The 25,333-nt window shown below is 31.9% G+C and overlaps 8 protein-coding genes across 9 annotated transcripts in view; 4 read left to right on the top strand and 4 right to left on the bottom strand.

The window, feature by feature from the left end:
• The window catches only part of LOC108905789 (pseudouridine-metabolizing bifunctional protein C1861.05), a 155,548-nt gene extending 144,381 nt beyond the window's left edge, over positions 1-11,167 (top strand). The window contains exon 10 of the mRNA XM_018708809.1: positions 10,557-11,167. Coding sequence (XP_018564325.1) covers positions 10,557-11,101 — 545 coding nt within the window. The 3' untranslated portion in view covers positions 11,102-11,167. The remainder of the gene's footprint in view (positions 1-10,556) is intronic.
• Positions 2,686-4,433, bottom strand: LOC108905791. The gene is made up of 3 exons (XM_018708811.2): positions 4,243-4,433; positions 3,785-4,189; positions 2,686-3,724 (listed from the first exon to the last, which is right to left on the bottom strand). Exons 1-3 carry the CDS (start codon positions 4,280-4,282, stop codon positions 3,471-3,473), a joined length of 699 nt encoding a protein of 232 aa, XP_018564327.1. The 5' UTR covers positions 4,283-4,433; the 3' UTR covers positions 2,686-3,470.
• LOC108905792 lies at positions 5,634-7,525 on the bottom strand. The gene is made up of 2 exons (XM_018708813.2): positions 7,266-7,525; positions 5,634-7,067 (listed from the first exon to the last, which is right to left on the bottom strand). The coding sequence occupies exons 1-2, from the start codon at positions 7,287-7,289 to the stop codon at positions 6,396-6,398; spliced, it is 696 nt and encodes a 231-aa protein (XP_018564329.1). The 5' UTR covers positions 7,290-7,525; the 3' UTR covers positions 5,634-6,395.
• Positions 8,581-10,083, bottom strand: LOC108905793. The gene is made up of 2 exons (XM_018708814.1): positions 9,884-10,083; positions 8,581-9,742 (listed from the first exon to the last, which is right to left on the bottom strand). Exons 1-2 carry the CDS (start codon positions 10,020-10,022, stop codon positions 9,207-9,209), a joined length of 675 nt encoding a protein of 224 aa, XP_018564330.1. The 5' UTR covers positions 10,023-10,083; the 3' UTR covers positions 8,581-9,206.
• A 2,013-nt stretch (positions 11,168-13,180) lies between the features above and the next one.
• LOC108905785 (pseudouridine-5'-phosphatase) lies at positions 13,181-14,554 on the top strand. The gene is made up of 4 exons (XM_018708806.1): positions 13,181-13,363; positions 13,451-13,669; positions 13,949-14,153; positions 14,287-14,554. Exons 1-4 carry the CDS (start codon positions 13,303-13,305, stop codon positions 14,492-14,494), a joined length of 693 nt encoding a protein of 230 aa, XP_018564322.1. The 5' UTR covers positions 13,181-13,302; the 3' UTR covers positions 14,495-14,554.
• A 595-nt stretch (positions 14,555-15,149) lies between these two features.
• LOC108905781 (NADH dehydrogenase [ubiquinone] 1 alpha subcomplex subunit 2) lies at positions 15,150-15,761 on the top strand. Its single transcript, XM_018708799.1, has 3 exons — positions 15,150-15,346; positions 15,404-15,510; positions 15,566-15,761. The coding sequence occupies exons 1-3, from the start codon at positions 15,261-15,263 to the stop codon at positions 15,646-15,648; spliced, it is 276 nt and encodes a 91-aa protein (XP_018564315.1). The 5' UTR covers positions 15,150-15,260; the 3' UTR covers positions 15,649-15,761.
• A 52-nt stretch (positions 15,762-15,813) lies between these two features.
• On the bottom strand, positions 15,814-18,366 carry LOC108905780 (pseudouridine-5'-phosphatase). 2 transcript variants are annotated; one of them, XM_018708798.1, is made up of 4 exons: positions 18,126-18,366; positions 17,515-17,733; positions 16,117-16,321; positions 15,814-16,062 (listed from the first exon to the last, which is right to left on the bottom strand). In XM_018708798.1, exons 1-4 carry the CDS (start codon positions 18,190-18,192, stop codon positions 15,855-15,857), a joined length of 699 nt encoding a protein of 232 aa, XP_018564314.1. In that variant the 5' UTR covers positions 18,193-18,366; the 3' UTR covers positions 15,814-15,854. The 2 variants fall into 2 exon arrangements, with proteins under 2 accessions (XP_018564314.1, XP_018564313.1); XM_018708797.1 differs by lacking the exon at positions 17,515-17,733 and adding an exon at positions 17,257-17,475 and having other exon boundaries at positions 18,126-18,364.
• A 598-nt stretch (positions 18,367-18,964) lies between these two features.
• Positions 18,965-25,333, top strand: part of LOC108905796 (glypican-6) — a 106,399-nt gene continuing 100,030 nt past the window's right edge. Inside the window, exon 1 of the mRNA XM_018708817.2 lies at positions 18,965-19,335. Coding sequence (XP_018564333.1) covers positions 19,143-19,335 — 193 coding nt within the window. The 5' untranslated portion in view covers positions 18,965-19,142. The remainder of the gene's footprint in view (positions 19,336-25,333) is intronic.

Raw genomic sequence — 25,333 nt, 5'->3', positions numbered from 1 at the left:
TTGGGTGTAGATATTTGCTATTTTACATAACGCTCTGTACAGGATAAGATAAGGTCAGCGGCTCCAGAAAGGTATATTAAAAATGACTTGTGTGGTAACATCGGCGAGACATAAATCTACTTTTGACACAAATTCTGCCTCGCATCTCGCCGCGTTCTGGTGATAATTGATCAAATAGGCGCTAGAGCAGGTATTTATCAAAATTGTTTTTTTCAAAAACTATTGCAGCTATCCTAATGAAACAAAAACTGTTCGTTAGACAAAACATTAGTCTACATTATATATTTTTTATAGAATTTTTCTGTTCTATTTACTATTATAAAAAATAAAAATTATTTTTTTTTCTAGATTTTATTCTTAGTTCACGCAGAGGTACAATCACAGAAAAAATATATAATGTAGCTTACTATCTCTAGTATTACTACCAAAAAGTGCATACATATAAAATGGGTGCAACACTATCAAAAAAAATTAAAACTTCTTATGACCATCTTAGGTACTAATGACTTCCCATTTGTGACACCATTATCATCTGTTTGTTTCTCAAAAATATATTAGGTAGTAGTTAAAAATGTAAGGATGACTTTGATTTTGACATAAACAGATGAAAATTGTTTGTGGAAATACGTTTTTAGAGAACAAGACGAAACCTGTCGCTTTCCAGATAGTCGCGTGTGTGCATTGTGTTTTGTTTACGCATCATTTTTATACCCGCACCACTATAGTAGCTCGACTTCAATTATTATGTGTGGATTGTTTCGGATTATTAAAATTTTTTTATAGTTAAAGTGTTTTATTTGAACTTGCCTCACGGTTTTTGTTTGATTTACCTATTTTATTTTTATTTATTTTGTTTTGCTTTATTTTATTTGTTTTATTTTGTTTTGTTTATTTTTTTATTTCATTTTAATTTGTTTTGTTTGTTTTTATCTTATTTTGTTTTATTTTAATTTGTTTGTTTTTATTTTATGTTACTATATTTTTTCAGAAGACAATTTTTTGATGGTTGTTGTTGCAGTGGAGCGGCCTCTGCTTCTTTCTATTGTCGGCGAAACCCCTCTGGACGGTTACTGTGTAGTGGTTGATTTTGGGTTTTGTTAAAATAAAAGGAAAATTTTTGTTGCTTGTAACGTGTGAGCTGGTTGTTTGCAACGTGGAATTTTTCGTTGTAATATTAAATCGTAGACGGTGATTTGACGTAGTTGCGAATTCTTTTTATAAAGTTTGATCCAGCGCGAAGTTGCTTGAATCGAGTGTCGATAATGATCGGAGCGTGGCCGGCTAGGTTGCTAACAACCAGCTCACACGTTACAAGTACAACGATAAAAAAACTGTCTTAAATTAAAAAATAAACAAAACAAAATAAAACCAATAAAATAAAGCAAAACAAAAACAAAACAAAATAAATAAAAATAAAATAAAATAGGTAAATCAAACTGAAACCCTGAGGCGAATTCAAATAAAACAGTTTAAGTATAAAAAAAATTTAATAATCCGAAACAAGCCGCACACGATAATTGAAGTCGAGTTACTATAGTGGTGGTGGCATAAAAATGATAGGTAAACAAAACACAATGCACACACGCGACTAGCTGGAAAGCAACAGGTTTCGTCTTGTTCTCTAAAAACGTATTTCCACAAACAATTTTCATCTGTTTATGTCAAAATCAAAGTCTTCCTTACATTTTTAACTACTACCTAATATATTTTTGAGTAACAAACAGATGATAATGGTGTCACAAATGGGAAGTCATTAGTACCTAATATGGTCATAAGAAGTTTTAATTTTTTTTGATAGTGTTGCACCCATTTTATATTTATGCACTTTTTGGTAGTAATACTAGACATAGTAAGCTACATTATATATTTTTTCTGTGATTGTACCTCTGCGTGAACTTAGAATAAAATCTAGAAAAAAAGTATTTTTATTTTTTTTTTAATAGTAAATAGAACAGAAAAATTCTATAAAAAATATATAATGTAGACTAATGTTTTCTCTAACGAACAGTTTTTGTTTCATTAGGATAGCTGCAATAGTTTTTGAAAAAAACAATTTTGATAAATACCCGCTCTAGCGCCTATTTGATCAATTATCACCAGAACGCAGCGAGATGTGAAGCTGAATTTGTGTCAATGGTAGATTTATGTCTCGCCGATGTTACCACACAAGTCATTTTCAAAATACCTTTCTGGGGCCGATGACCTTATCTTATCCTGCTAGACCAAGGGTCGGCAACTGGCGGACCGCGGTCCAGGTCCGGACCGCGGAAGATAAAATACTGGACCGCCAAAAGTGTTTTGAAAGTATAAATTACTCAAATAAATTATTTAAAAAATGTTTTTTTACGTTTGAGTGCCAACCTTATCATTTTTTCTAGTATTTTACAATTGTGTGAGTGTTTTGAGTTCTTAGTGGTTAGTAAGCAGATTAAATTTGAGTTTAAATGAGAATTTGTAAGAAATATGAATTTTTTTCTGGACCCCGTTAAAAATTTTTAAAAGTATCCGGACCGCACCTAAAATTACTTGCCGACCCTTGTGCTAGACCCTTTTGGAGAAAAGAAATTATTCTCTCGCATCAAGTGTATGGGGAAACGTGTAAATCTAAGTATCATTACTGAGAAATATACCTAAAAGTCAGAAAAAAAAACAAAATCAAAATGTTCTCAAAGAAAATACTGGATATTTGTGTTTAAGTGAGTATTTATTAACACAAATAAAAAAATAAGAAACAATACAATTTCAACTAGTATTAGAAAAATTGGACGGATATCGTTAGTATAAACTTATTACAGCATAATTACATAACACATTATTTTACATTTCGTTAATATATTTCAAAGATATAATTTTTATTCTGGAAAATCCAGAATAAATGAATGCGTTGCTATTTTGACTGTACTATAATTACAAACCACACTGCTAAACAAGCAAACAATTATCAGAAAAATATTATTATATCACTGATCTTATTACTCTTTGTTAAATTTAACAAACAAAAGGCACTATCAGTCAATTTGTACCATTCGGTAATACAAAAGCAATACCGAATTTGTCAAAAATTAAATTGACATGCGGATTTAAATGCAGAAAAATTTGTATGACAATATCTTGCCCAAAGATAAGGCACAACTTTGCACCACACAGCTCAACGATTTCTATATAAAAAATAATATACTTATGTAAATCTCGTGCACGTATACAGAAATCTTCAAAATGTCCAGTAACTACACACAATGTGACTTAATTATTAATACCATTGTTTATATATGATATAGTTAGTTTGCTGGTCAAACTTAAGGAAGAAAATACTAGACGGCGTCTCTAATAAAATCCCTCACACCCAAGTTTAACCCGCCATCCAACTATGATCTAATAATTAAACATGGCCAACACTATTCCTACTTTATAACCTCTAACAATGTGAAAAAGAGCCAGTACAAACCCTTTATATGGTGTATTTTACTTATTTACTGCATACTCCACCCTAAGCGGTGCTGCGGGTTGGGGTGCATCTGCATAATTAAATTCTTCGATTCGCGTCTTCTCTCGTAGCTCAGTCTAGCTTCTTTGTACAAGCAAACGGCGGCAAAGGCGTGGAAGAAACTTGACAAGCACGCCATGCCGTAAGCCCAGCTCAAGAAATTAAAATTGGGATACATCAACCAATCCCGTCGTGTATAAGACCCTCCGAAAACGACTACAGCGAAAAACATGAACACGGCTAAAATGAAACGACGACAGCAAGTTTTATAAGAACATATCAAAAATAACATCTACTTACTTGTAGTAGTAATACAAACGAAATTGATAGCCGATAGGATCCACTCGTACTGCAATACAAACTCTAGAGGCCAACGGCACAACTGCAGAGCCATGACAATTTGGGAACCAAAACTCAACAGGAAAGACATAGTTACGAAGGCTTGAACTGCCATTAACCAAGGAGGTAGTAGAAATTCTCTGATGACATAGTACTCTTGACTGAAAACGTGGTGGCACCCATCAAAGTAGTGATCAAACTGATAGGCGGGGTAACGGTAGTTGTCGAAGCAATACTCCCACAGGCCCATGTTTTTGAAATCGGAAAAGGTTTCATCAAAGGACTTCACCCAGTAAGGGCTACAAAACGCTATCATAAGCAGTAATCCAGCTATATAAGTCAAAATAGCTCCATTTACTAGGTACCCTAAAAAAATAGGTGTGCCACCGTTTGTAAATTAATTTAGCGTTGTTCCTCACCTGATGCTTTTGGGTAGTTATTCTTTTCTACGTCCCTCATTGTGTATACTGATTATGATTACGAATGTTATTACAGTAACTTTATAAAATCTAATTAATTCCCTTAGTCATGGGTCAATTTCTTGTTCAGTTGGCACTTGCATTTATCCATTTACAAATTACAAACAAAACAATGAAAACTGTCAATCTAGGGATTTTATTCAAAACTACAAAACCACACCTATTTGACATTATGACAGCATTGCCACTTGCCAGATTGGTAAAAGCAAATTATCGTATGGAAATCGAAAAATTGTCGCACATATCCAAATCTTATTAATTTACTTCTTATACTTACCTTTACCTGCATAAAGAAGGCTAGGATAAATAAAAACAAAATATGGACGACTAATATCTAAAAAAAGAAAATTACAAAAAAATTCGTTCTTTAAAAATTTGTTATAATTACATATTATGTATCCAAATTTTTTATCCGTCTAGCACCTTTCAGCCTTTCACACAAAACTTTTATACACAAATAAACGTTAAACTCCCTACATATTATATTAATAATTGTGAGATATATTTATTACTATTCTATTACTTATTAATTTATACCAAAAATTGCATAGAATTTTTTTAAGAAACAATGGCATTTCCCAGCTAGCCCTAAAACTTGCACTTTTCGAAAGGGAAAACATTATTAGGTAGGTATATTACAGGTAAATAATTTAAATTTCAATTCAATTGTATACACATTTGTTTTATTTTATAATTTAAAATATAATTCTACAATTCAGGAATATCAAATATATCTCAATATATTCTTCATGTATGTATCTCACATGAACTAAAAAAAAATCTTACGAATTATATCGTATTTTCCAACGTACATACATCCACACAAGTTTATCGTATAAAAACGATAATTAACGTACATTTGGCAACACTGATTTGAACAGAAATATTTGAAACTCGTTTTTGAATAACTATTCCAGGATAAATAGGTACCTAAGGAATAATTTTTTAGACATCTTAAAATAATGGTGTCTAAAGACAGTATGTGCGCTTTTTTTAATTCTTAATAAAAATTTAAAAAATATTAAACTGATAGGTCAGGTTAAACGTTTTGTGTATGTTGAAGGTACGGAAAAGTCTTAAATTGTATAAATGCTTCGAACTAAAGTGGATTTAGCTATCTCTAGATTTGTTTTGTTGATGTGCACCACAAAAATATCCAATTTTTAAATTTTGTTGTATAACTCGATCCACGTAATTTTTTCCAAAATTATTTTTGCAGAATAATAAAATTAAACTATTATTTTGAGTGTCAATTGTTAAAATAAACTGGCATATCTATCGTGCTAAATAATTTTTATAATACTAGCATAAACTTATCTCAATATTTTTTAGTGGTCTGTAAGAATTTCTATTGAATAAAAAATGAGCATCATAAATCTGTATGAGAGAGATAAACATATAAAAATATTTTTTTATTAAAATCGTCAAAATTAAAATTATTTTTAATATATTTCTACATAAAAAATATTAAAAGGACGGCATCAGTTACAAAAATGCATTAAAATTAAACTAAATTAAAGACATACTTCTTAATATAACAGTATTATTTATCTAATGTCTTAAAAATTTTATATTATAGCAAAATACAAATTGAATTGGTATCATTCCGAAAGATAAAGTTCGGGTCATTTTTTGAATATACAGATCTATCTATACCTAGACGTGAAGGGATACCTATATATAAAATATATTACAATGAAGGCACCACAACATTTACAAAATTGTTCTTACAGTTTATTATAAACAATCGTTATAATCTGATGTATTTCAATGATTGCAAACTTTATTTTCACAATATGTCATAATTATATTGATATAAAACAGCGTTATACGATATATTAGTATTCGAAATGAATGTTATTTTTATAAATTATATACAACTATAGATCGTAAATAGCTTTTAGCCTGTGCTACAATTTAAAGCACAGCCTTATTTATTATTTATTAAAACTGGAGAAAAGGGATAAAAAATGAAATCTTGCCAATCGGTATAAAACTAAATATCTATAACTAGACGTATTAACTGACAACTAACAATTTTTGTACATGAAAGGACGGTTAGTCAAGAAAATTGTAAATATGATGTTTTTGGTCTACCAACCCTTCGTCTCGGGCTCCATCTCAAAACGAGCTTGTGATTCCTTCAACATCCTCCTCTTTCGACGTTGGACGTACGCTTCCGTGTAAAATAACGTTGAAGCTATCAAACACGCCACAACGCCTATGCAAGCCAACGCAAAGGACCACCCGAAGAAGTTGTTATCGTGACCAGGCATCCAATCGCCTTTATTCGCTCGAATGGCGAAAATAATCACTGCAATGGCCCCCGAAACACCTCCGACTAATAGAATCCCCGCGTCTAGCAGAATAAGTAAAACGAACATTTTCTGGTCAGGTCCAAAACATAAAAAGTAAACTAAGGTCAGAATCGCACCCAGCAAGACTGCTATGAAGCATAACGTAAAAAAAAATTGGGTGGCCACCATGAATGGGGGAACTAGGAAGCCGCGTATCTTGTCGTATCCGGTCGTAAACGGGTCATATATCCATCGACAACCTACGAAGAATCTGCGATTGGAGATATCGTAGGGGTCTGCGAGTGACCTGAAGCAATGTGTCCATAGTCCTAGGCGGTCCATCTTGGCACCGGTTATTCTGTAGTCAGAAACTAACCAACTTGGCGTTGAAAAGGCTACCACGATCAGCACAAAGGCTATGACAAAGAAACCAATAGCCACATTTCCTTCTAGTGATCTCTTCTTCGTCTGAAACATAGAATATATTAGTAACAATATAAACAAATCGTTTCAAAAACACACATTAGAAGAGAATGAATTAAAAGCCCACAACTTTTGTGTAATTAGGTAAAGTGGAATTTAAAAAACCGATATTTGTAATTTATTTTGAAATGATTTGAAAATAACAGAAACCTAGAGCTAGAACTGGGCGTAACTTTTATTTACCTCGTTTTCTTCGTACTCCACCATTGAGTCACTAATAATGTCAACAACCACTACACTGTTTAAATCTCCTGCTTAAATTCCGTAGTTAAATACGGAGTTAAATTATTTTTAACTAAATCAATATATTTCACTGTTTTTAATAACAAACTTTGTTTATAATTTTTATGCCAAAGGCTTTCAACGTATTCTTCCGACAGAAACTTTATCTTTGACCACACCTGCAGACTGTTTACGACGTTACGTTTACCTCAACTGACCTGTTCCACCATTACTAGCGAGCGGCATACGTCATAGAAAACTTGTTAGCACTATATTCATATTTTCTATCATGGCATAACATTAAATGAATGAGGCTGTAATCCAGCGCTTGGAGTTTGTATGCATAATATCGAATATTTTATAGAAAACAATAACTCCGTCATTTTTGGTCTGTTTTAGAAAACAGAAAATTGGCCTTAATAGCTCCAAAAATATTATAAACTAGCATTTAGGTACTATTGTTTTCAAGATTTCAAGACATAATGTACCATAATGACAGGCGATCGTTTTTTATTTCTTTAAACATTTTTATTTGTAAACTATGTGTTTAATCCGATAGAGATTGTTTTCCTGAACTCGGCAATATATTATGATAACTTGATTTTCCGATGCTCTGCGTAACAAGACTTTTTTGTTGCTTTCGTAATAATATTAAATTTAATGTATAGGTACAAATTTAAAGGCAGAAACATAGTTATACGTGACACGTATTGCCACGTCGTACATAATGTTTTCTACACACGACAATTTTGTTGAGCAAAATTCAAGGCGGAAACAAAGGTGTCAAATATCATTTGATTTAGAAAAAAAAATACACATTTTTAATCACTGGCAAAATTACTTTCTTCACGGTTTTATTGCGTAATCAATATTTTTCAAGGATTATTCTAACGTTTCATAAAATATATAAAATTTTAGCACCACGTGATATTGTAATAAAAATGTCAGTCTGACGACGGCGACGTCTCTAGTTGTTACCCTCCATCCCAAAATTAATAAATGATAACGACGAACCACTTAAATCGAGCCGCTCTCTATAGATCAGGTCCCAAACCGGAAAAAAGGGCATCATTAACACCACATTATATTTGGTCACATATTAATAATTTAAACAAAAAAGTCGTGTTGTACATATGTCCCACGTAGTTATAACAATTTATATTCATCTCAAAGAACGTATTATCGTTGCAAAACACCAATTACTTCCAAGGTTCAAACGCATTTTACACAATGGATATACTTGAACTATTTCCAAAGAAAATAATACACTCCACAGTTCATGAAATCTTTTATTTTGTACAAAAGTCCATAATATAAATCTATGAATACATAATTTTACTTAAACAACCTTCTATTTAGAACAATGGTCGAGTCTTCTACAATGTACAATGTTTTTTGGGGGAATTATAGTGCTAAGGCCCATTCCTCTCGGCCAAAGCTTCAGGTCAACATTAAAAAACAATAATATTGTTGATTATTCACATTCAACAATCACCTGTTTGTTTTTTTTTTATTATAACTACGAATTAAAGGAAACACTGATTTTTGGCGGTTAGATACACTTAGTATCTTGGGAACCTCATTTTTATTCCTTATATTAAAAACAGAGTGTAATCACATTTACGGACGGATTTAAAATTAGTGATGGTTTTAATTATTAACTACATAATACAAAAAATATAAAAATATTTGGACGGCTTTTGGTTAAAAGATTATAAATATAATACTTCCAGTATTTAGTTAATACCATTCCTTCTGTTCGTTTTTAAACTTTTAAAATTAGTTCCTAAATTTGGACCTACCTAAATATTATGACTCATATAAAAATAAAAAAAAACAACTCTAAATAAACAACTTAATAAGCCACGGCAGTAAATCTTATTAAAACGGACTTATAACGTTCTAAATATCAGTATGGTAAGCCGCAGGCTCCTTCCTAACATCCATACTATACTGAGACGCTGGCTGGGATCCCCTCAAGCGACGATAACGCGCTCTACGTGCCTCCACCAAGAACAAGGCACCGGCGGGCAAAAGTAGCAAAGATCCCACACAAGCAAAGCCAAATGACCAGCTCAGATCATTATGTTGCCAGTGGGGCATCCAGTCCCTATTATCGCCATTGGCCCCGAAAATACAAACAGCTATGAATCCGAAAAAGCCTCCAAGCATTAAATTGGCACCATTACTTAAGAGAAGCAAGAGATATTTGTCATGGTCCCTGCTACAGAAGCAATACATCCATGTGAAGAATGCGCCGATTAATACTAGGGTCATGCAAAGGGTATAGAAAAACTGAGTCGCAATGAAGAATCCAGGTAGTAGAAAGTCGAAAATAATATAATATTCTTCTTCAAACACCCACCAGCAGCCAGTAAATCTGTAGTCGTACTGGTGACGAAAATCTTCAAAATTATTAAAACAAACCTCCCATAATCCTGTAACAATGTCAAAATATGTGACAAGGGATTTAAAAAAGCTACAATTAACTATTAGTCATCAACCTGTTAATTAATTCAAGAGCAACACCTAAATCAAGTGACCACTCCTACTCAATTTTCTTTCAACTATTGACTTACCTATACGTATGAATTTGGGATCTTTTATTTTCCCGTCGTTTACTAGCCAGTAAGGAGTACAAAAAGATATCAAAACAAATAGAAAGGCCACAACTGTTACTGCTATAGCACAAATTCCTGTTTTTGTTTTCATCGCCATTTTTTCTGTTGTGTTGATTAAACCGTTGGACAGTTCTCTTTTTTATTATTGACAGCAATGACAGTCAATTGACAGTGACAGCTGACAGCCGAATTATCTTCTTCTTCCTAAAAGAAAAAATAGATGCTTCTAATGGTCAAAACTTATCTAGGTTAAGAGTAATTTGGAGATAATAAAATGAACGATATTTTTCATTTGCCTCCACTGCTTTTACACTTTCTGCATGAAATCGTTTCTTTCGCAAATATATAAATCTTCGGATATTGTATTAATATCGCTGTCAAGGTACATCTTTCTCCATTGCACGCGGGTAGAATAAAAATACCTAAATGCAAGAACAAGGTGAATTTGAATACAAATACAATACAAAAATTGCACTATACATTCAAATTAAAGCTATATATATATATATATCTGTGATTCTATATTAATTTCTTCTTTGGGGGGACTACTATAACTTGAAATAAGAAATTAATCTTCTTTACCTTTTGTAAAANATATATATATATATTAAATATTTTCTGTTTTTTTCAGTGTTGTTTGAACCAACAGATGTGGAAATATCCGACAAACCCTTTAAAACCCCTTACTGGAAAGCTATAAAACTCATTACACCTAATTTAAATGAACTGAAGCATGTTACAACTTTCTTAAACATTCCAAAAAATACAACTATTTCGAGCCCTCTAGATGAAGCCATATATCTTGCTAAACAGCTTGCATCGGGTTGGATAGAAAATGTAATTGTAACGCTTGGTCCATCTGGAGTGCTAATAGCCAGAAGAGGTCTGGCGACGGATTCATTGCTAAACTATCAACAGACTAGTGAAGTACTTGTTCGGCACTATCCTTGTAACGTGATAGAAGATTTTGTTAATGTCAGCGGAGCTGGAGATTGTTTAGCAAGTGGGATAGTAGTGGGTATCCTTAAAGGGTTATCTGAAGCGCGATGTCTGTCGATTGGGTTCTCTGCCGCAAAGTCAGCTTTATATTCTCAATCTGCCGTTCCTGAACAAATGTTAGGAGAAACTCTGGTATCAGGAAATGTTGAATCGTCGTTTCAAACAATACATCTGTAATTCAAGAAATGCCTGACTTTATTTTCCTGCTGCATTTACAATAAAATAAATCTAAAAAACTGTTAATATGTTAGTAATTTCATTGGTTTTGTATTAGTTGTGTTTCTAGAGCAATTCAAAACAGGTTCCAATATAGTCATACATATGCGCATCGATCAAAGGGTTCAAAATACATTGTTTCGAATCAAATGCAATTGCGTCTGACTTATTGAAAACTGTTTCTAAAGTACTAGGAACAAAGTTATTGCATAACCTGTTTCATCACTATAATTTTAATCAATTTGAATGGATTATTTAGAATTTCGATCATTCATTTCAGCAAAAGGTGTATAAATAATTATTTTTTTTGAAACAGACCAATAATATATTGATGGAATTTTATCACGTCAACAGGATGAAAAGTCGCTAGATTGACAAGTACAGCAATCACGCTATTTTAATATAATTTTAAGACAGATTTAAAAAAAATCTAATTTTAATAATAATAGGTCTGTTCCAACATGAGTCAGAAATTGGTTCCGAACCGTTCGAAATACTTCACAAACGTTTTTCAACCTTTCTGTTGCTTTATCGAAACACGCATTTTTTTCGCACGGTCGAGAAATAGCCAGAAATTATGGGCGTGGCTTAACTCTTGCTACGTCACAAGATTACTAACTTAGAATTCATGTTTGTTTACATGCGACTTTACTAATAATTTTGCATTTTTCCAGGTATTTAAGTAAATCTTTCATAGTTGTTTGGGTATTTTGCAGTAATTAGTTAGTTATTGATAATAGTTTTTAATAAGTTGATGGTGTAGTGTTTAATATAAACTATTAATTTACTACGTAAAAATGCCAGGAGTGAGGTGTAGTGTTGTAATTTGCAATAATAATTTTTATAGTGCTAAACAAGTCAATTTAAAAACTTCATTTAATGTGTTTCCTAAGGATAAAAGGCTTAGAAAGATATGGGAGGAAGGTGCAAAAGATGCGATTTGTTTAATCATATAACTGGACACATTTTGAAGACAAACTTTGAATGCAATCTTCAAGTAGAGCTATTAAGTTTATCATCAAGAAAAAGACTTAAAAACAGGTTAAATGTTAAATTTCTAATTTACCTGATTGTATTCACTTTAAAAGGACTAAATTTATTGTTATTGTTGTATAACAAATTGATGTGATTGTTAGAAAAGCGATTGGAAATTTTAAGTACCTATCTATCGAAATGTGTTTTTAATATTATTGTAAACTTGATAATTTTTCTTAAAATTAAATGTTATGTCGAAAGTTCTGTGAGAATAACATTTCTTTCCTCTTCTTCCTTTCATTTTATTCCTCAATTTAACTCCAAACACCGAAAAAAAACTCTTTCAAGACCAAAAACTACTGTATAGTTTACTTGGAAAAACTTAGGAATTTTTTAATTCGAAACATCATCGACTGTAAAACTGTAGTTGGTAAGTACAAAAATAAATTATGTTGCAGCCTATTGCAAAGTACTTTGGTAAGTTATTTGAAATTTAACTAAAGACAAAAGCAGATACAATAACATCATATAAACTTTTTATTTTGGAGCCAAGAGAATATAGATCTAAATTGTTTATATATTCACTTCCCCTCTTCATTTTATTAGAGTTTATAGATATTAATAGACATCTGTAATAAAATTAACACAAATTTTAGGTTAATTATGTAACCAAACGTCAAAATTGGTGACCGATCGTGGTGTGTATTCAAGACACTTTTACATTTCATCCTTTTAATTCCAAATTCCAATGTAGAGGTTCAGTTTGTATGTAAAGGTAACATTTTAGACTCAAAATACCTGTTAATTAACCATAATCATAACTGATTAAATTTATTATTTTATGTTAAAAGGAGCGTAGTACAAGAAAATTGACAATTTTAAATTTGCCTCTTATTTTCTTATGGGATATGGGAGATAAACTGAGGAATTTGGTGACGTATTTGTTTTTTATTGGCTGATTGACTTATGCGGCGACCGTCTCTTTACGGACCGTGGGTCTATGGCACAGACGTTGACGTTGTAAACCATAGAAAATTGAATATGTTTATTTGTTGTAATGTAAAATGTAAACTAAAACGTCAATGGTCTACTGAGGCAACAGCGAATTTTATACACAAGTTTTTTAAAAAATAAAAACTGAAAAGTCTGAAATCTCAATATATGTACAACAATTATAACATTTTGAAATGAATTCTCGAATTAAAAGAGTCACCCATGTGATATTTGATATGGATGGAGTTCTTTTGGGTAATACTCAGAAATTAATAAAGTTATAAATAAACAATATAATTTATTGAACAACAATATTGGAATATATTTTTAAAAATCTCGCAGATACGGAACCATTGTATACTGTAGCCATTCAGAATGTTGTTGGTAAGTATGGAAAAGTATATGACTGGTCCGTTAAGTCTCACATATTGGGCCTACAAGGAATAGAAGCGCCTCGAAAGATTGTAGAGTTATTAGACTTACCCATTTCTCCAGAAGAACTTTATGAGTTGAATAAAATCCAATATAACATTGTTATGAAAGATGCTCAAGTAATTTCAGGTATCTATCTATAAGATGTTGACAATTTTTATTTATAGATAATAAACTTAACCAAAATATACCTAATTTACAAAATGTTAATAATTAAAGTATTACAAATACTTCAGTATTCATAAAAGACATATATGTATTTACTCTCGTGCAATTTATAAATTCTTGTCTAAATAAAAATAACTCGATATTTCGAACTATGTAGAAGTTTTTTTATCTTGTAATTAGGAACAACTTTCTTTACGTATTTACAATTTTGTCCTGGCTTTGTACAATATTTAATTTCAGAAACAGCAAAAGTAGTTGAACATTTACATAAACACAACATTCCCATAGCTGTAGCAACTTCATCATATGAAGAGATCTTTCATGTGAAAACAGCAAAACATAAGGACTTTTTCACCTTATTTAATCACATAGTTTGTGGAGGTTCCGACCCAGAAGTTAAAAAGGGAAAGCCTAGCCCAGACATATTTTTAACATGTGCCTCAAGGTAATAAAAAATTTGGAATCAAAGAAATCTCTGTAACTCTAGCAACTTTTGATAAGATATTAAATTGTTTGTTTAATTTTATATATATTCAAAGTTGAATTGGTTATGTTAAGTTTTGCAACAACCTCTTCAGATTTCCAGATAAACCGTTACCCGAAAACTGTTTGGTCGTTGAAGATGCACCCAATGGTGTTGCAGCAGCTATCGCGGCTGGGATGCAAGTGATTATGATTCCCGATGACAATTTATCTGCAGAACTGAGAAAAGATGCCCACTTAATAGTGAATTCTCTTGACCAAGCTCCGTTAGATTTATTTGGTCTACCTCCATTTATCAGTTAGAAATAAACAGTTAAATAAAAACTTATCACATTGATATAAGAAGTGATATAAATCAATAAATTAATTTCTTTCTTTTTACTTCCCATTCCTTTATACTAGTGGCAAATCAAATTAAATTTGATTTTAAGTATGAAAATACACAAGTAAAAGCATTTATTTTCTACAGGGTTATATTATATTAACAAGAATTTTGACAGCAAATTTCTAAATTTATCAAAAAAAATTCTTACATTCCAAAACGATTAATTTTCGATACACAAGGTGTTAAAAAATTAATGAAAACTTGATATGTTTTGAAGCTCAAAAAATAGTTGTAGGAAGTCATGAAAATAATACTTAATTTAACTAAGAGGTTAGGTTTCGCCATGAGTAACTAAATTTATTTTTATATTTAGTTACTCATATGGGTTTCCCTATATGCAAAGCGTACGAAAGCGAGCTAATTCGTAAAACTTATTCCATATAAGAAATGCACATGCTTCAGGGAACCTCAAAGCATTGTTTAAAAGGGTATTTAAATTTAAACAATGCTCAAAGCAAAGTGGATTGCCTCTGGACAACTGACTGTGTGTATTTAATCTATGGTAATGGTACTATGCAGAGGTACTATGTATGCAACTGACTCTAATTAAAGTTTCTGTGCTCTAGTTGTCGTAGTTTATAAAATAAAATCAATGGTTGTGCAGAGAAGTACGCGGCAACAGTGTAACGGCGATTTCCCTAAGTTTTCCAAAAAATATTTTTTAAAACCATCAAATTTGGGAAAATGTCAGCTGCTCTAAAATTTACATCGGGATTAAGAGAATTAAGAATTCATTTATGTCAGAAAGGTGCAGCAAGTCAAGGTGTCAGGTAGAGTAAAAATCTAAGAACTGTAGGTTATGTAATATAACAAACATTATTTTTTAGAGATTTTATCGAGAAATATTATGTGGAATTGAAACAGAATAATCCCAAATTTCCGATACTAATAAGGGAATGTTCAGGAGTTCAGCCAAAACTGTGGGCACGATATGGTATGTACTATATTTAAATCGTTACTTGAAGCAATTTAATTTAATTTTCTTTTAGAATTTGGTAGGGAGAAATGTGTATCTCTTAAGGACCTGTCGGCTGCAGATGTATTGAATCAACTTCAAAATGTCACAAAGTAATTTAGTTAATAAACTGTGGATAGGTTTTTAAAAGTTATAATTTAAATAGATCATTCAAAGAGCATATATATGTATCAGGCATGTTTTCCTACAATTAAATAGCATGAAAGAGAGAAGTGAGGTTATTTTGGTTTTCTATTATTATTTTGAACAAAAACAACAAAATAACAGAACAGATTTATTTTTACACAAGGTCTACTTATATGCTAACTGGACAATGGAGGTAAACCAAATAAATCTAAGGGAGCCGTTTCGAGAGAATTAACTACTACGTGTGCATCCTTTCTCAATTCTACGGGTACGTTTTCATCGGGAATCATAACTACTTGCATTCCAGCGGCAAGAGCAGCTTTAACACCGTTAGGTGCATCTTCGAACACCAAACATTTTTCAGGATGTGGTTTATCTAAAAATCTAGAAAGAAATCACAACATGAAAAACTTTGTTTAAAAAAAATAACTAATTTACCTTGAGGCGCAAACTAAAAATATATCTGGCTTTGGTTTTCCCCCTTTCACTTCCGGATCGGAGCCACCGCATACCACGTGACTAAACAGAGAGAAGAAATCTTTGTGCTTCGCTGTCTTTAAAGTAAAACTATCTTGACTCGATGAGGTCGCTACAGCTATGGGAATATTGTTTTTGTGTAGGTGCTTGACCACCCTTGCAGCTCCTAAAATTAAACACTGTAAGGCGAACATGAAAATATTGAATCTCTTGAGTCTTTCAACCAATTAGCAGTTTTTTTTTTACTTTAGGTCTCAATTTAATCGAAATTTTTTGTATTTTGGCGGCAACTTGCTATGAATCTAATAAATAGTAATTCTAAAATCACGAAACAAAAATGATTTTGTTTTTATGATCTGATAGATTTTAGAATTAAAAATAATTGAAAACTTATTTTTAATCTGTTTTCGACTAATTGCTATTTACTTCGACCACACATATTCCCATTTTCGGCTACTCCCATATTGTATACATAAATAAATAACCTTTATTTTCCTTAGAAACTTTGTAATAAAGTATGGGAATAGTCGGTAAAAGGAAAAAAAAAAGAAAAGTCATAATTCTTATACTGCAAGAATTTAGTAATTTACAGCCCATAAGAAATAAATAAATAAATAATAAAATCAATAACCTAATTAAGAATAGTTCATTAAGGTACTTTTTGATTTTTTAGGTAAAGTTCGCTTTAAATTTTTTTACGGTTTTAACGCTTTCATGTTTTCATTTTTAATATGAACAGAACTGTGAGGTGAGAAGTGATAATCGATAACAGGGAAACAGCGAAGGAAATAATATTTATTCACAGTTAGTCAAAAACTGTATTGGTTATATAACCGGCCCAGTAACCTACATAAAGTTTTGCCTAACTTAATCCTTACTGCTAGCTCAAAAATCATTACGAATAAAGAAAAAAAAAGCCTCATTCACCGAGTTATTCATAAGCGTGAAGTAATGCTCAAAAAAATCACAAAACAGCACATGTAACAAATCAAAATAACGTCTTACTCTCAATTTGCTTTAAAAAAACAATCAAACTGCTGTCACACTACTGCTAAAAAACATAAGATACTCCCAACTGAAAAACTACAGCACCAGAAATACCTGGCATGGACGGTACATTATGGAATTGTTTGTGTGCAGTAGTCCTAAATTCTGTTTGAAAACTGTCGATTGACATGGGCAATTTCATTTCCGTCACTGCGATTCGGCACGACTCTCGTTCCACGGTGCCAATAACTTTGCCTTGTATTTCGGGTGTGTATATTTTTCCAAACCTCTTTGCAATGTTAGCAATGACATTCTTATAAATGATCTCGGTATCTGAAACACGAAAACACAGGTAAGTACAAGTGTGTATACCTTGGATTATTTCAGCATCTTTCAATACAAGGGCATATTGGATTTTGGCTAATTTATAAAATTCTTCTGGGGAGATAGGCAACTCTAACAACTCTACAATTTTCTTAGCTGCGTCTGCACCTGGTAGGCCCATGACTTGGGATTTAGCCGACCAATTGTAAACTTTTCCATAATTGTTAACAACGTTTTGCACTCCTAGTGTATATAATTTCTCTGTATCTATAAAGTTTTTTAAAGCGATTACTACTCAAACATTGCCACTGCCAATGAAATATTTACTTTGCTACATTTGCAGTGGTTGAATAAAATGTTATTAAAATTGTATCTAAATGTAGTTGCGTTTAATGTATTCAACAAATAATATAAATTTTATGACTTATTTGTGTTTTTTTTCCTATTATGTTAACAACTTTCTTAGTAACAAAATATACAAAATTCACATTTTATTTAGAGGTTTATCTAATTTTGACAGTGACATGAATTTATAACCCCACATTATTTATGTAACCTATTAAGCTGAAGGTGCCTTTTGAATTGAAAGTTAAAACATACGTGTACCTACTATTAAAATATGTAACTTTATATATACGTCGAATAAAAAAAATACATACCTAACAGAACTCCGTCTAGGTCAAAAATGACATGGGTAACATTTTTAAATGCTCTACAACGGTTCATTTTAATTTTTCTGTTGACATATAAGAAAACATATGCTTCATATAATTAAACATATATTTAAATAAAATAAATTAAACTAGGAACTGCATTTACATAGGTATTTCTGTTTTATACAGAAATATTTAAGCACACAAAGGTGCCTATTTTAAAATCGGTATTAGGATTAGCATTGTATCATCATGTGTCATGGTTACTGTCAATCCATAGTTGCCATATTGGAGGAAAACCTTTAAATTATAATATACATGTATAAAATGTTTGTTATTCTATATTTGTATTTGTTTTTAATGTTAATCATTGTGTATACTATCAATAATGACCAATATTCTGAAATTACATACCTACAATATAATAAGTAGTCAAGACCAAATTTGGTAAATCAAATATCAAATATGGTATAATCCGTACAGTTTAATAGAGCTAAATTAAACTAATACTCAGAGTGACATAAAAATTTTTATTCCAATTCCCTCAAAATTTCAATGCGTTCCAATGTTTTTTGAAAAAGATATACCTAGCTAAAATTTGTTTTAAAAAATTATGTTTGAAGTCCTGTATCTCAAAAACAAAAGATGGGCCCATGGTCTACAGGAGAAAAATCGTACCTATTTGGGAATTCAATTTAGTGTGTTACATTTTGGAGAAACCGGTACATTTGGCAACGTCGCGCTATTGCCGCTATTCTCCGCCACAGCGCAGGCGTCGCTTCAAACTTCAAAGCACTCAGCTTTTTGTGTACACAAAATAAAAACGCGAGGAATAAAGCCGTGTGCGTGTAGGCGTGCGCAAGTTCTTCGCCACCGGAGCCGCTGCATAGGTAACATCGCGTCCACTACTCATCTGCGACAGTGCGGTATGTGAATCGGGGGTACAGTGCCTTAGCAACCAAAGCAACCGTGATGGATTTGAAATAAAAAAAAGAGTACATATCTAGTTAGTATAGAAAAGCAATGGCTGTGATCGATAGGACTGAGAGGAGGTGTACTTTCGGTTGGAGGATGTATCAAATACAGGGTATCGTCGTTTTGTTTTTGGTGGCCGGAGCCGTGCTAGGCAACCCCCGGAGTTGCGACTTGGCCAGGAAGGAGGTGGCACAAGTCATCCAGGTCGACCCTCTCAGAGTGCTGGACAGACCCGAAACAGGTAGGTGTTGATGTTTTTGTTTTGTGACTGAGGCACTTGCGAATTTTTGGCAGGTACATTAGCCCTTAGCCCTACGTGAAGCTTTCAGGCATTTTCGAAACGTAACACGACACTGTGCAGAAAATACAACTGAGCTCGCCTTTTAGAAGTATTTATTTGTTATCTTATATATCTACATTATAATGTACCTTCAGCCTTCAGTTACCTATTCATTTATTTGACACTTGTTTCCACCAACAGTTTTTAGGGATTTCTTATCGCTAGGGAAAGAATGACTTACGCTAAGTAACCCTTTTAATTTACACCAAACCTTTATTGTTCTTGTCTGTCTAGTTTTAAAGTGTCAACAGTCACTACATCCACAATATCTAAAATTTGCGGTGTTGCAAGCGGCTTTTATGTCCTAGGAATTTCAGTTGTTGAATTATTCCAGGATTTTATTCGTTCTCTATTTTAAGCAAATCTTATCTATTCTTTGCCTAATGGAAATGATGGTACCTAATGAAAATTAAATACATATTTGAGGAAATAATGAAAAAATACATTTAGAATCCTACACAATATTGAACATACTTATATTAAATACAGTTAAATAGGTATCTAATAAATACATATAAATGCATTGAAATAGGTTTATACAGTTTTAAATACGCGTAAATAGGTACATACAGTTTAAATAACTTGCAAAAGTAGTAGTACATTTATAGGGGGAAATTGTATAAAATTTAACAAAGTTAATGTAATGACATTTTCTTTTAATTGTTGCAACAAGCTGTATTAAAATTGGCATGTTTTTTTAATAATCGTTAGTTTTAATGTTCCAGTCGCAATTTCGTGTTATTCTTAAGGCGTTTATGATGTCATAATTAAGATGAACTACCTATCTATATGAATGAAGGTTTACATGATTTACCCTCACAGTTTTTTGAAATTTGGAACAGACTATATTTCTTATTGACTTTAAACAGTTCATAAAAAACGAAGTTTTGCGTAAATATATATACTTATTTTTGTTAATTTGTCACTTGGCGGTTACTACTTAAAACTCGGTTTTATTTACATCTTATATAGATAGGTAAATAAAAAATAATATAGAATTTTTTATGAATCATTTCAAGTAATGTATCTTTATCTCTAAAACGAAGTGAATGAAATAAATTTTAGGCAGTACCTATGTGAAAATTAATGTAAGTAGATACTGAATGAATTATAGAATCATTTCTACAAAAATGTTATTGTCTCCAGTTTCTCCAGACCTTTGCAGAGCTAAGCTTTTTATGACAAAAAACCTATCTGTATGTAAGGTATGTATATGATATAAATAAATGAGTCCAATTTTGATTAAAATATATTTAAATTTAGATACATGTAGAGAAACCCAAATTTTGGTGATTTAACGCAACTTACTTTTATACTAAATATAAGCCTTGAAGGTGGGGTTTCAAATTTCGCAAAAAATATGTCAGTTATACTTGAATTTAGAAAAACTAAATTTGGTACACGGTGTAAGTGTACCAAGGCATTTATCGACAGTAAGTAGATTCCACAGTCCTATTGAAGTATTTTAAAGGATTGATAAGGGATAATGCACCATTAAAATATGACAGAATTTTTTAACCCGTTGGCGAACTTAAAAAAATTCTTGCTTTATTTTATGGGGAATTTAATTCTAAAACTTTTCTTCTTGTTAGTTTTCAAAATAACTAATAATATCTACGTATTGTAGCTGTGTTATTTAAAATCATCGAAAACTCAATAGTTGGTTATGAAATTAAACGTCAAACTTGACGATCAGGAAAAAGGTAAATAATTTTAGTATACTTAATTATTTGTTGATTGTTACTTATCAGTGCAAATTGTATGTTATTTCTGTTGTTTAAGTTGTTTGTTTTTCTATTAAATTATTCTTATCCAATTCTCTAACGGGCGTTAAGGGTTAATTTTCTAATTTTTTAAAAGGTCGAGAAAAAATTTTTGTTTCGATTTTCTTTCTTTATTAGGCCTTCCGAATACGTGGTTAACATTAAAGACATTATGACTGAATCACCCTGTATATAATATAATTCGTACGACTTTGTCCAGCGGAAACCATAATCTGCCTCGACTTAAATTTTGAAAAGCCAAGAGACGACAACAAATTCATTAAATACTTAAGAGTCAAAACATCTATATATCTACATTTTCTCAAAAAAAAAAAAAAAATAAAAATAATATAGCACAAATAATCTATTTTTACTTATTTGAAAGGTAGGTAGGTAGTCAAAAAAAAAATGTTTAGCGTACTAAAAAAATTATTGTCTTTTTTCTAAAGTTGGATCTGTTAAAAGTTTATTACAAATGGTTTTTAATGTTTTTGTATAAGACAAGTATTTATTTATATATGTATGTGGAATGATTATAAACAGCATTGATGAGAGAAATAAAGTTTTCCTTTATTTTCTTTTCTTAGGAATGTGTGATGTAATTTTAATTGTAGAGTTAGGTACAAATGAAAAACTAGCTATTCAAATTACCCTGCCTGTACCCTCAATGAGGTTATAGTGTGTTCGCTAACGAAACTACTTCAGCTGACGTCACAGAATATTCCAGCCATGAAGCACGGCCTTCTTGTATAGGTGGTATTGATTCGATGTCCTTTGTTAACTGTTGCTAGAGCCTCAGATGAATGATAGTAGGGAAGATTGATTGCTATGATTTTCGCCCACGTTTGATTTAAAAAGCGTTATAAATCGTCCCATTGAATTTTCCTTGTCCGCCTCAAGTTCTAGAAACCTAGCTTGGGACTTTGTTCAGATAATACTTTGAAATATTCTACGAACTCACCATTAAGTAGATACTTGTGAAGTATTCGTTTAGTAAAGTGTATTTTCTTTCATTTACCACCTATTTATTACATTAGCTATAATAGTCAAGTTTTATGAACGGTTTAATTTAAAAACATGCCGATCGATAACTTTATATTAAAATACCTAATAAGATGTTGCAAGAATCAGTATACAGGGTGGTCCGAATTTTATGCAGGAAACTTCGAGGGTAGATAGATCTCTTTAAAATAATATGTGTTTGCCTTATAAACATAGGTCCGGAACGGCCCCATTTTGGAGATACAGGGTGTTGACGTATTAACAAAAATTGATTTGTTGTTTATATCGCACACTACCTCATAGGTGGTGTAGAAAGGAGTGTAAATAATTTTGCTGATGTGCTTACAAATTACACTTACTCTTAAACATAAACAAATATTCTCGTAATATTATCGTTAGAAGTGTCTGCCACAATGGGATTGTATTGGTATGAATAACTTGAGAACGGCGAATCTTAGGGAAAAAATTAAAGTCACCTTTTCAACGTATTTTGTACATTAAAATATAAATCAGTTACAATGGTATGTAAAAAATGCAGTGGCGTAGGTTTTTTTTATAAAAAAGGGGGTGACCCCTGTCCAGTTGTACACCACTGGTTGAACCTTTAAAGCTCATATTTCAGGGAATATAAGGTCCACTATCATACATTATATGTAGGTACCAAATTTTATTGAGATCGGTTAATAGATTTCGGAGATATAAACAAAAAATCAATTTTTTTTTGACAACTTCAACACCCTGTATCTCTAAAACGGTGCCGTTCCAGACCTATGTTTATAAGGCAAACACATATTATTTTAAAGAGATCTATCTGCCCTCGAAGTTTCCTGCATAAAATTCGGACCACCCTGTATAGGTTAGTAAATTTCGAATACGAAAGTGTGAAAAATATGTTTTTTTTAATGGGAGGCGTAGTTAACTGTGGTCGAAATAGATAGTTCTTTTTATTTTTCATTTCAAGTAACGAATAAATTCATTATTTTTTAAATTGAGAAGTTTTCGAAAAAATCCCCTGGCACGTCGATTTTGTTTTTAAAAATCGTACGTCAAAAAAATTTTTTTGACATACGATCCATATTTGTGATGTCATCGTTGTTCGAGATATGACGTCATCGACAATTTTTTTAAATAGCAACCCCCAATTTTTACCATGCCATTTGAAAGAGCGTGTCATTCTACATACACATGAAAAATTATGGTGTTACATAACAAAAATTTCAAGAAAATAATGTTTAAAGATTTTAAAATTTAATTTTCACAATACTGAAAATGATAATGATTATGTAAAAATCACTAACTTAAATGTTCAAATTGTGCACCGTTGGCTGCCTGACAGTAACCAAGACGATGAATAAATTCTTTTTGGACATTATCATTAACTTCAGGAGGTGTACGATGTATCTCGTGACGAATTCTTGCTTTTAAATCTTCTAAATTAATCGGTCTAGTAACGTATATTTTCCTTTTTAAGTATCCCCACAAGAAATAATGTAGGGGTGTCAAATCAGGCGATCTGGCTGGCCACTCAATCGGCCCCCTTCCCCCTATCCAACGATTCGGGAACAGCTCATCTAAATAAGCACGGACAGGTGTTGCATAATGGGGAGGTGCACCAGTTTTTATACGATTTTTACATAATCATTATCATTTTCAGTATTGTGAAAATTAAATTTTAAAATCCTCAAACATTATTTTCTTGAAATTTTTGTTATGTAATATCATAATTTTTCATGTGTATGTAGAATGACACGCTCTTTCAAATGGCATGGTCAAAATTGGGGGTTGCTATTTAAAAAAATTGTCGATGACGTCATATCTCGAACAACGATGACGTCACAAATATGGGTCGTATGTCAAAATGCGCCTTTTTTAAAAAACAAAATCGACGTGCCAGGGGATTTTTTCGAAAACTTGTCAATTTAAAAAATAATGAATTTATTCGTTACTTTTCGAAAGCACTGTATGTATAAATCTGACTGAGTGCCCAAACGCTTTCGGACAATGGCGATATATAAACACATAGGTATATCATATGTGCACCACGTGATTATAGTTCGCACGTCTATTGATTTAATTTCACACAGACAGAAATCACAACTCCGTAATGTAATATCAAATTTTTATTGCAAATTTGTAAATATTCAATATGTTTGCAATGAACAGTGCTCTTGTAGAAATAAAAAAACTAAAAATTGCAATTTTAATATCGTTTTCAACAATACACGACATTTTAGGGAAAATTAATTCAATATTCTCACATTCAATATTTTCAGTGCAGGTATTTAAATTTGATGTCGCTTTCTAGCTGATCACCCTGTACTCTCCTTCCGTGGCTACAAAATGTTAAATTTTACCTGCGAATTTAACCTCGGCTGTAGTACTATACTCTCACAACCTCTGTTGAAAACAAATCGGGCTGATCCGTGAATTCCGGGCGAGGGATAAGAGAGGATTATCCTCCATTCTTCATGTCAACTACCAATTGTCGTCCCATAAACCATCTCCGGCAATTAGTAGTGGCGCCTGCCTAATTTTCACGACACACAAAAGGCAGCAGAAGCCGGATTCTCGCCTAGATTGCCCAGGCGAGGCATAAAATTTCACATTCCCTTCGGACGGCCCACAAAGAAAGTTTAAAACCGGACGCCAGCGGTCCCAAAATGTTTCCTCGGCCATTTGACACTTCCACGCAAAACCCTCATTCCATTCCACACGAAATTGTAAAGCCCGGAGCAGATCAATCACAAATGCTTTTAAATACGTACTGGTAAACAGAGTTAAAAGTTGAAAATAAATGATACCGATGGATACCGATTTTTTTCCAGAATGCCACTCATTTGAAAACTATAATTAAAAATATCTTTCAACTTGTCCAAATTAATTTTACCGAAATATAATTGCCAACAAGAAGGGAATTAAATTACTGTTCCAAATAAAGTCATTGGTCACGTGGCTTGTGATCATTTATGAACACTACAAACCAGGATGTAAATATAAATTGAAGAATTTAATAAAATAATAGGTCACAAAATCATAACAATGTAGCGCCATTTTACAACAATAAAATTAATTAAAGAATATCGATGCAACAATACGCTCGGCTAAGGAAAAAGATGAGCGAAGTAAATTTAAAA

The sequence above is a fragment of the Anoplophora glabripennis genome, unplaced genomic scaffold (assembly GCF_000390285.2).
Source record: "Anoplophora glabripennis isolate ALB-LARVAE unplaced genomic scaffold, Agla_2.0 scaffold269, whole genome shotgun sequence".
NCBI classification, from domain to species: domain Eukaryota; kingdom Metazoa; phylum Arthropoda; class Insecta; order Coleoptera; family Cerambycidae; genus Anoplophora; species Anoplophora glabripennis.
Note: the sequence above shows the minus strand (reverse complement) of the source record. Positions and strands in the feature narration are given on the sequence as shown.

Coding starts and splice junctions, on each gene's coding strand:
- LOC108905791 (XM_018708811.2), bottom strand. CDS start 4,282: ATGAGGGACGTAGAAAAGAATAACTACCCAAAAGCATCAG. Junction 4,190..4,242: donor TAACTACCCAAAAGCATCAG/GTGAGGAACAAC, acceptor CTATTTTTTTAG/GGTACCTAGTAAATGGAGCT. Junction 3,725..3,784: donor CGTTTGTATTACTACTACAA/GTAAGTAGATGT, acceptor GTTTCATTTTAG/CCGTGTTCATGTTTTTCGCT.
- LOC108905792 (XM_018708813.2), bottom strand. CDS start 7,289: ATGGTGGAGTACGAAGAAAACGAG. Junction 7,068..7,265: donor TGGAGTACGAAGAAAACGAG/GTAAATAAAAGT, acceptor TCTATGTTTCAG/ACGAAGAAGAGATCACTAGA.
- LOC108905793 (XM_018708814.1), bottom strand. CDS start 10,022: ATGGCGATGAAAACAAAAACAGGAATTTGTGCTATAGCAGTAACAGTT. Junction 9,743..9,883: donor TCCCAAATTCATACGTATAG/GTAAGTCAATAG, acceptor ACATTGTTACAG/GATTATGGGAGGTTTGTTTT.
- LOC108905785 (XM_018708806.1), top strand. CDS start 13,303: ATGAATTCTCGAATTAAAAGAGTCACCCATGTGATATTTGATATGGAT. Junction 13,364..13,450: donor TATGGATGGAGTTCTTTTGG/GTAATACTCAGA, acceptor AAAATCTCGCAG/ATACGGAACCATTGTATACT. Junction 13,670..13,948: donor AGATGCTCAAGTAATTTCAG/GTATCTATCTAT, acceptor ATTTAATTTCAG/AAACAGCAAAAGTAGTTGAA.
- LOC108905781 (XM_018708799.1), top strand. CDS start 15,261: ATGTCAGCTGCTCTAAAATTTACATCGGGATTAAGAGAATTAAGAATT. Junction 15,347..15,403: donor GCAGCAAGTCAAGGTGTCAG/GTAGAGTAAAAA, acceptor ATTATTTTTTAG/AGATTTTATCGAGAAATATT. Junction 15,511..15,565: donor AAAACTGTGGGCACGATATG/GTATGTACTATA, acceptor ATTTTCTTTTAG/AATTTGGTAGGGAGAAATGT.
- LOC108905780 (XM_018708798.1), bottom strand. CDS start 18,192: ATGAACCGTTGTAGAGCATTTAAAAATGTTACCCATGTCATTTTTGAC. Junction 17,734..18,125: donor CCTAGACGGAGTTCTGTTAG/GTATGTATTTTT, acceptor AAAACTTTATAG/ATACAGAGAAATTATATACA. Junction 16,322..17,514: donor AGATGCTGAAATAATCCAAG/GTATACACACTT, acceptor GTTTAATTTTAG/GAGCTGCAAGGGTGGTCAAG.